The sequence below is a fragment of the Gouania willdenowi genome, chromosome 10, assembly GCF_900634775.1.
Source record: "Gouania willdenowi chromosome 10, fGouWil2.1, whole genome shotgun sequence".
NCBI lineage: Eukaryota > Metazoa > Chordata > Actinopteri > Blenniiformes > Gobiesocidae > Gouania > Gouania willdenowi.
This window is the reverse complement of record NC_041053.1, coordinates 16,587,884-16,598,376: the sequence shown is the minus strand read 5'-3', so window position 1 is coordinate 16,598,376 and position 10,493 is coordinate 16,587,884. Positions and strand designations below refer to the sequence as shown.

The 10,493-nt window shown below is 36.9% G+C and overlaps 2 protein-coding genes across 2 annotated transcripts; both read left to right on the top strand.

Moving 5' to 3' along the window:
- The first annotated feature begins 188 nt into the window (after positions 1 to 188).
- On the top strand, positions 189 to 2,698 carry LOC114470751 (protocadherin alpha-8-like). The gene has a single exon (XM_028459087.1). The coding sequence runs from the start codon at positions 275 to 277 to the stop codon at positions 2,696 to 2,698; it is 2,424 nt and encodes an 807-aa protein (XP_028314888.1). The 5' UTR covers positions 189 to 274.
- A 3,387-nt stretch (positions 2,699 to 6,085) lies between these two features.
- On the top strand, positions 6,086 to 8,608 carry LOC114470750 (protocadherin alpha-8-like). Its single transcript, XM_028459086.1, has one exon. It carries the CDS (start codon positions 6,185 to 6,187, stop codon positions 8,606 to 8,608), a length of 2,424 nt encoding a protein of 807 aa, XP_028314887.1. The 5' UTR covers positions 6,086 to 6,184.
- Positions 8,609 to 10,493: the final 1,885 nt, after the last annotated feature.

Below are 10,493 nucleotides of genomic sequence, written 5' to 3'. Positions count from 1 at the left end.
AGTTATTTGTATATTATTTTTTTCTAAATATATTTGAACTTATTTTGTATGGTTGGTATTGTTGAATAGAAATGAGAAAGCTGCTAGACTTGGTCCACTTGGCGTCAGTGTTATATCATTTATTGCTGGGTAAGGGTTCCTCCCCTTTAAAACCACCCTTTGTTTGCGAGCTGAGGACGGATGCGTAAAGGGAGACAGTCGTGTTTCCTAAACAGCATCTGTAGATGGTCGGATGGTCAGCGTTGAACGGAGCAGGTGATGATCTTGTGAGTAAATGAGCGCTTTAAGAAGAATGGGGAGAGAAAAGCAGAGAGGATGGAGCGGACACCTCTGGCTTGTGTTCCAGCTTTGTCTGATGCTGATTTTTGGACGAGAGGCGACGGCTGAGCTGCGATATTCTATCCCTGAGGAGATGAGAGAGGGGGCATCTGTTGGAAATGTTGCAAAGGATCTCGGTCTGGATAAAAGCTCCCTGATGGACAGACGGTTGCGTGTTGTGTCGGGATCCAAGGACGCTTATTTTGACGTGAACCCGGACAATGGTGCCTTGCAGGTTCGTAAGAAAATCGACAGAGAGGAAATGTGTCAGAGCAGCACTACTACATGTCCTATTGAACTGAAAATTCTAGTTGAAAATCCGCTGGAAGTCCATTATGTAATAATAGAAATCACAGATGTAAACGATCACTCACCTGTTTTTTCTGAAGATGAACAAAGCATTGAAATAGCGGAGCAGACGTCACCGGGGACACGGTTTGAGCTGCACGCAGCCCGTGATCTTGACGCAGGCGTTAATTCCATTCGTACATATATATTATCGTCAAATGATCACTTCGACATTGAAACGAGTCAGAACGATGGGGACAAAAGACCTTTACTGGTATTGAAGAAACCCCTCGACAGAGAACAACAGAATAAACATTTACTTTGTGTGACAGCAGTTGATGGAGGCAAACCCCCGAGATCAGGAACACTTAATATTTCTATTACTGTTCTCGATATTAACGACAACCGCCCGCAGTTCAGTCAGGACACTTATCAAATTGAAATTTATGAAAATGTTACAATTGGCACAGTTGTTACAAGAGTGTCAGCAGTAGATCCAGATGAAGGGACAAACGGGGAAATCAAATACAGTCTAAGTAAAACATTAGCACGTAAGGTTCAGGATATATTTCAATTAGACAATTTAAGTGGAAAAATAACATTAAAAAAGCCGTTGGATTATGAAGATTCAGACATGTACAGGCTCGATGTGCAGGCTTCAGATAAAGGCTCTCCTCCATTAACAAGCCGTTGCAGAGTAATTGTAAAAATAAAAGATATTAATGATAATGCACCAGAAATAGAAGTCACATCATTGTCAAAAACAGTGCCTGAGGATTCAAAGCCTGGGACTGTGATTTCACTAATCAGTGTATCTGATAAAGACTCAGGGGTTAATGGTAAAATAATTTCAAGTTTGACTGAAAATGTTCCTTTTGAGTTAAAACCTTCATATAAGGAAAATACATATTCAGTTGTTACGAAGGGATTCTTGGATCGAGAGCAGGTGACTTATTATGAAATATCAGTGAAAGCTACAGACTGTGGTGAGCCTCCATTGTCTACTGTCAGAAATCTGATCATTCATATATCAGATGTAAACGACAACAGACCACACTTCTCAGAGAGTCCTCTAAAGTTTTATTTGTTAGAAAATAACATTGCTGGAAAGTCTATATTTTCACTGAGCGCTAAAGACAATGATGTGAATGAAAATGCTGTTATTTTATATAATATAGCAAGAGGAGGAGGTCCAGATATATTGTCTTTTCTAAACATAAACTCAGAAACTGGAGACATTGTTGCTCTGAAGAGTTTTGACTTTGAGGCTGTGAAAACGTTCCAGTTCCAAGTTGTTGCCACAGATTCTGGAACTCCGTCACTGAGCAGCAACGTCACAGTCCACGTGTTCATTCTGGATCAGAACGACAACGCTCCAGTCATCCTGTATCCAGTCAGCTCCAACGGCTCTGCTGAAGGTGTGGAGGAGATTCCTCGCAATGTCCACGCAGGACACTTGGTGACCAAAGTCCGAGCCTATGACGCTGATATAGGATATAACGGCTGGCTGCTCTTCTCACTGCAGGAAGTGAGTGACCACAGTCTGTTTGGTTTGGACCGCTATACAGGACAGATCAGAACACTTCGCTCATTCACAGAGACAGACGAGGCTGAGCACAAACTGCTCATACTGGTCAAAGACAATGGCAACGTGTCACTGTCAGCAACAGCTACTGTGATGGTCAAAGTGGTGGAGCCCAAAGAGGCTTTTGCAGCCTCTGATGTTCAAAGTGCAGCTAAAGATGATGAAGACAGTGATGTGACTTTTTACCTGATGATCACTCTGGGAGCAGTTTCACTGCTGTTTGTCATCAGCATCATCGTGCTGATTGCAATGCAGTGCTCCAAATCCACAGACTATACTTCTAAATATCTGCAGGAGCCAAACTATGATGGGACACTGTGTCACAGCATCCAGTACAGATCAGGAGATAAACGCTACATGTTGGTTGGACCCAGGATGAGTATTGGATCTACTATAGTTCCTGGAAGTCATGCTAACACACTGGTTCTACCTGATAGGAGGAGAACATCTGAGGAGGTAAGACACGAACAAGCATTTCCTCTTTGTGCTCAACTTTGTTCTCTTTGAAACATTTTTGCTCAGGTTTCTTTGTCATGCACAAATTCAATTTTGTCATATTCAGTCATCTTGTTCTCAAGGCCACAATGTAGTAAAATATTTAGTAAGCCAGATATCATGTTTTAAAACAATTTGCTCAACAAAGATCAAATGGCTTAAGTAATTAGCTTCAATAGTGACTTTTTCTAATTTTCCCATTTTCTTGTTGTCATTCGTTGGTACAAGTTTTATATGTAAAATATACATTTGCGTTTGCCTGTTGAGTATTCAGTTGCTTGTTGACATGCAGTCTTGCTTTAGGGCACTGAGGACAGTCAAATTGTTGGTTGCCAAGAAGAGAACATAAAATGTATTGTTGGACATTTAGATCTATAGCTTCATTTGATCAGTTTTGTGATTGTTGTAAATATAATTTACTAGGAAAATAACTCATACATTTTTATTCTTTGGGCCTATGTTACGAAGCAAGATTACCTCTTATTGCGCTAACTTCCAGAGATTTAATCAGTGTGTGCTGGACTACGAAGCTCGCTAATGTCTTAAGGAGCTAAATCACCATGGCAGCATAGGCTGAACAAGCCTGGTCCGGACTAGGGTTTTCTCTGGCTTGGATCTTAGCGAGTGCTAAAGCTCCGCCTCTTGACCAATCAGTTTTCTGAGAAAGCAAGCTGTCCAATAAAAGGTTATGTGTGAACACGTCACTGTGTGGATCTGATCTGACGCTGACAGAAGAGAGAATATTTAGACATTGATGCAATCCTTTCATTTATCGATGACATCCTTAGAAAGATATAGATTTGTATCTGATGAACTGATCTATATCAGCTGATGAAGCCTGTGTCTTTGTATGCACAGACGGGTGAAGTCATTAATTAATTCATTAATTAATTCATACGCTATAGTGAGGCTGACTGCATCAGCAGGAACATACTACAGACTGAGAAACAATGTGCTCTCATCCCAGTGTGTGTGATATATAGGTCTATTTGAATAGAAAAATGTGTGAAACTGAGCGCTGTCTATTTATCATCCAATGGATTAATAACGTAAATAATTTCATGCTTTTACACATCAACAGTGTCAGCAGCTTCCTGCCTGTGTTCTTTTTTCTAACAACAGTGTTGTTTTTGGTCTGAATTATGGATTTTAATGATTCATAATTTTAAATTTAAGAAACACTTATACTTCAACTGACATTGCTAGTTGAAGCCCGCTAACGGAGATTATTTCCAGGATATTTATATTTAAGATTCATATAGGCCATTGGTGTTGGTGAAAAGGTCAGTGAATTCTGACCTCGTTTGTTTGTGTCTAATTTTTTGTCATTTTATAATTCACACTATTTGATTCTCTGGCCATTTGTTTTTCAGTCGCTTATATTCTTGTTTACATGAATTTGCCTGTAAGCTTTCATGTTTCTAATACAATTGTAAGAATTCAGGTTTGCTGATGTTTTGCTAATGTTTCGTATTGTTTGGCGTTTGAAGTGTCCTCAAGTTGTGCAATGTTTTACAATCACTTTACTGGAGTGTAATAGTTTTACACATTATTAAACAGCCTCAAAGAAACGACTTGGAAATTAGAGTTGATACACTGTTTTTTTTTTTATTTTTTTATTTTATCTCATCAATACTTGTAGCCCTGTTTGTGAATCACTGGCTATGGTTTTGGTTTTGGATATAGAATTAGTCGAGAATGTTTTTTGTTGGTTTGTTTGTTTGTTTTCTTAAACTAATTTTGACTGATCAATTTTTTTGAGTAACTATTTGTCTTGATGTGTTTATTTTATTGAGCCTCACAAATTCACAGAAATTAAAAAGACCGTCAGAATTTTTCATTCAATGTGTTTTAAGGAATAAGTTACTGAGAGAAAAGGCACACCAGGGTTGGGCTCAATTCCATTTTTCAGTCACAATTACGTTTTCAATGGCCCATGTTCAATAACAATTCAATTACGCAGTAACCAGCATTTACCAACAAAGTACAAATATTTTTTATCCTGAGAATTTCAATTGCAATTATATTCTGAATTACTAATGTTCAATTACCTGTTAATCACAATTTCTGAGCCTGAAATAAATAACCTATAAAAGTTAACCTTCCTCTTGTGTTGGCTTTCTGTTAGCATCTCTTATGATAACGGCTCCTATATCAGCTATGAAATACACTAAAAACAAATATCTATCATCAAATTTATTTCTATCTCTTGGTTTTCTTGGTTTGAATATTTCTCAGCGTCTTTTGTGTCACTATGCCCCTCTATTAAAATAGTTTTTAAATAGTGAAATGTGGGAAAGCTTGATATGAAACACATTTTAATAAAATGTTAACTACATATGCGTAGAACTGTACATTGAACTGTAACATGGTTCCCCAGTTTTGTGTTAAACTATAATTGACAATTTTTTATAGAATTTTAATGGAAATTACAAATACAAAGTCAATTATCTGATCTCAATTACAATTTAATAATGGTTACTACAGCTACAGATTTTTTTTAAAATTACAATTACGATTATATTTACACCATAATTTTAATCAATTAATCAATTACACAATTACAATTATTATTGACTCCAACTGTGACGCACACAGAGACAAGAGTCCTGCTCCTTTTCTATTTAGTTATGTCGGCCTATAATAAGGACAACTAATTACATTATATAACATGTATTAATGCTTAGTAATGTTTAAATTACTTAGTATAATTAACTGCTTATCAATACATTAACTGGTATTAGCTAATATTAAAATAATTATTATAACATTATTAAACTTTTAATTAACGTTTAAATAAAGCCTCTACTGATGTTAATGAAGGAAATGACTAAACATTAATGAACTGCTTATTGATGCATTAACTGGTATGTTAGTTAATGTAAGTTAATACATTATAATTACTATTATAACATTATTAAACTGTTAATTGATGCTGAATAATTTTCTTAATTAACTAACGTAATTAAGGGAAATACTAAGCATTAATGAACTGCTTATTAATGCATTAACTGATATGTTAGTTAATGTTAGACATTATAATGATTATTATAACATTATTAAACGGTAAATTCATGTTCAATAATGCCTTAACTAACGTTAACTAAGGGACCCTTATTGTAAAGTGTTACCAAAACATTATTGCGTTAAAATTTAATTAACCTCAGGGTTATAGGGGGGTAAATCCAAGACATATGGCGCAACCTTATTTACACAGCTTTTCCAGTTATTTGTATATTATTTTTTTCTAAATATATTTGAACTTATTTTGTATGGTTGGTATTGTTGAATAGAAATGAGAAAGCTGCTAGACTTAGTCCACTTGGCGTCAGTGTTATATCATTTATTGCTGGGTAAGGGTTCCTCCCCTTTAAAACCACCCTTTGTTTGCGAGCTGAGGACGGACGCGTAAAGGGAGACAGTCGTGTTTCCTAAACAGCATCTGTAGATGGTCGGATGGTCAGCGTTGAACGGAGCAGGTGATGATCTTGTGAGTAAATGAGCGCTTTAAGAAGAATGGGGAGAGAAAAGCAGAGAGGATGGAGCGGACACCTCTGGCTTGTGTTCCAGCTTTGTCTGATGCTGATTTTTGGACGAGAGGCGACGGCTGAACTGCGATATTCTATCCCTGAGGAGATGAGAGAGGGGGCATCTGTTGGAAATGTTGCAAAGGATCTCGGTCTGGATAAAAGCTCCCTGATGGACAGACGGTTGCGTGTTGTGTCGGGATCCAAGGACGCTTATTTTGACGTGAACCCGGACAATGGTGCCTTGCAGGTTCGTAAGAAAATCGACAGAGAGGAAATGTGTCAGAGCAGCACTACTACATGTCCTATTGAACTGAAAATTCTGGTTGAAAATCCGCTGGAAATCCATTATGTAATAATAGAAATCACAGATGTAAACGATCACTCACCTGTTTTTTCTGAAGATGAACAAAGCATTGAAATAGCGGAGCAGACGTCACCGGGGACACGGTTTGAGCTGCACGCAGCCCGTGATCTTGACGCAGGCGTTAATTCCATTCGTACATATATATTATCGTCAAATGATCACTTCGACATTGAAACGAGTCAGAACGATGGGGACAAAGGACCTTTACTGGTATTGAAGAAATCCCTCGACAGAGAACAACAGAATAAACATTTACTTTGTGTGACAGCAGTTGATGGAGGCAAACCCCCGAGATCAGGAACACTTAATATTTCTATTACTGTTCTCGATAATAACGACAACCGCCCGCAGTTCAGTCAGGACACTTATCAAATTGAAATTTATGAAAATGTTACAATTGGCACAGTTGTTACAAGAGTGTCAGCAGTAGATCCAGATGAAGGGACAAACGGGGAAATCAAATACAGTCTAAGTAAAACATTAGCACGTAAGGTTCAGGATATATTTCAATTAGACAATTTAAGTGGAAAAATAACATTAAAAAAGCTGTTGGATTATGAAGATTCAGACATGTACAGGCTCGATGTGCAGGCTTCAGATAAAGACACTCCTCCATTAACAAGCCGTTGCAGAGTAATTGTAAAAATAAAAGATATTAATGATAATGCACCAGAAATTGAAGTCACATCATTGTCAAATACGGTGCCTGAGGATTCAAAGCCTGGGACTGTGATTTCACTAATCAGTGTATCTGATAAAGACTCAGGGGTTAATGGTAAAATTATTTCAAGTTTGACTGAAAATGTTCCTTTTGAGTTAAAACCTTCATATAAGGAAAATACATATTCAGTTGTTACGAAGGGATTCTTGGATCGAGAGCAGGTGACTTATTATGAAATATCAGTGAAAGCTACAGACTGTGGTGAGCCTCCATTGTCTACTGTCAGAAATCTGATCATTCATATATCAGATGTAAACGACAACAGACCACAGTTCTCAGAGAGTCCTCTAAAGTTTTATTTGTTAGAAAATAACATTGCTGGAAAGTCTATATTTTCACTGAGCGCTAAAGACAAGGATGTGAATGAAAATGCTGTTATTTTATATAATATAGCAAGAGGAGGAGGTCCAGATATATTGTCTTTTCTAAACATAAACTCAGAAACTGGAGACATTGTTGCTCTGAAGAGTTTTGACTTTGAGGCTGTGAAAACGTTCCAGTTCCAAGTTGTTGCCACAGATTCTGGAACTCCGTCACTGAGCAGCAACGTCACAGTCCACGTGTTCATTCTGGATCAGAACGACAACGCTCCAGTCATCCTGTATCCAGTCAGCTCCAACGGCTCTGCTGAAGGCGTGGAGGAGATTCCCCGCAATGTCCACGCAGGACACTTGGTGACCAAAGTCCGAGCCTATGACGCTGATATAGGATATAACGGCTGGCTGCTCTTCTCACTGCAGGAAGTGAGTGACCACAGTCTGTTTGGTTTGGACCGCTATACAGGACAGATCAGAACACTTCGCTCATTCACAGAGACAGACGAGGCTGAGCACAAACTGCTCATACTGGTCAAAGACAATGGCAACGTGTCACTGTCAGCAACAGCTACTGTGATGGTCAAAGTGGTGGAGCCCAAAGAGGCTTTTGCAGCCTCTGATGTTCAAAGTGCAGCTAAAGATGATGAAGACAGTGATGTGACTTTTTACCTGATGATCACTCTGGGAGCAGTTTCACTGCTTTTTGTCATCAGCATCATTGTGCTGATTGCAATGCAGTGCTCCAAATCCACAGACTATACTTCTAAATATCTGCAGGAGCCAAACTATGATGGGACACTGTGTCACAGCATCCAGTACAGATCAGGAGATAAACGCTACATGTTGGTTGGACCCAGGATGAGTATTGGATCTACTATAGTCCCTGGAAGTCATGCTAACACACTGGTTCTACCTGATAGGAGGAGAACATCTGAGGAGGTAAGACATGAACAAGCCTTTCCTTTTTGTGCTCAACTTTGTTCTCCTTGAAACTTTTTGCTCAGGTTTCGTGTCATGCAGAAATAAATGTGTTCATATTCAATCATCTACATCAGCGGTTCCCAACATTTTTTGCGCCATGGACCATTTTAATCTCAGACAATATTTTCACGCACTGGCTTTTAAGATGCGGCAAAAAAAAAAAAAAAAAAAAAAAAATTGTCATTTTCTAAATATAATTTTAAACGTGATTCCACTGTATAAACTTTATTAGCAGCATCAAGGTTAAACATGCTTTCAATATAAGATTAAGATACGCCCCAAAAACAAATTTAAAGTGCATGAAAAATAAAAATGAAACTCACCATAACGTGGGAGCCTTGAGCTTGTTTCTCTACAAAGAGACGGTTAGACAGATGTAGCAAAGAGAATCCGGTAATTTAAAAAAAAAAAAACATCTTTCTCTGATAATAAAGAAAACGGAAATAATGCAATTAGTTATGTTTTATTTTCTGTACAAACCATTAACAATTGACCCACAGACTGGTACCATTTGAGGCTCGGGGGTTGGGGACCCCTGATCTACATTATTCTCAAGGCTTTAATATGGTAAAACTTTCAGATATCATGTTTCAAAAACAATTTGCTCAATATCCATTGGCTTATGTGATTAACTTCCATAGTTTATTTTTCAAATGTTCCCATTTTCTTGTTGTCATTTATTGGTTCCTGTTGACATACAGTCATGCTTTCGGACATTGTGGACAGTCGAAATGTTGGTTGCCATGAAGAAACCATTAAATTTATTGTTAGACATTTACATTTAGCCTTCATTTGATCAGTTTTGTGATTGTTTTACAAATTACTAGGAAAATAACACACATTTTTACTCTTTGTGTTGGTGAAAAGACCAATGAATTCTGACCTCTTTTGTTTGTTTTTTTTATAAATTCCCATCATTGATCCTCTGGCCATTTCTTTTCAGTTGCATATATTCTTGTTTACATGGCAGCTTGCCTGTAAGCTTTCATGTTTCTAATACCATTTCAGGAATTTATTGTGTATTTCTGGTGTTTTGGTAATGTTTGGTATTGTTTGACGTTTGAAGTGTATACTCAACAAGTTGTGCAACAATTTTCTATCAGTGGTGTATATATATATATTATCATGGGAAAGTTCTCAACTCTGTCGTAGAGGGATTTTTTTTTCCTGGAGTGTTTTTTTTTGGGGGTTTTTTTTGGTCATACAGTATTATTTTTTTTATTATTATATAGTTCCATTAAATAATCACAATACAATCCACTGCAAGTCGGTTTTTCATAATATTTTTGTACATATGCACCTCTTTGCCACACTTTTTCCTTTTTAATCGTAAAAGTAATATACATTTTGTACATAATAAATATATTTGCTTTAAGTAAATTACATATGCACAGTTTAATCAAATTAAAACTTTGATCTAGCCTACCAATTTGGTCACATGGTATTAGTAATATTTCACACTTAATTTGCCTGATAACAGAAAGCAACTTAAAAATTAAATGAGGTGTCACTTGCTGGTTTAAAGTGCATTAAAATAATTTATATTGTGCTGTCAGTTGTTGGATCCAAAGGGTAAATATCTCATTAAGATGATTCTATATATAGGAAATTTGAATCGTGAGCACAATTTTTGTTGACACCATTAAATTAACCTGATTGTCGGCTATATTTACATTTATAATATTGGCTTTACACTCTGTCAAAATGTATTTATTCAGTTAGCCTATATGGTACATTTTCAATTCTTGGGTTAATTTTTTAAAATGGTTTTTAGTATAATTTATATTTAAAGTTTAATTTTGCACTTTAAACTGCACACATTGTTTGTTTAAAAGCAATATCATAAAAACACAGATTGTTTTCCTAGCATGATACATAATTGTGATTATAATCG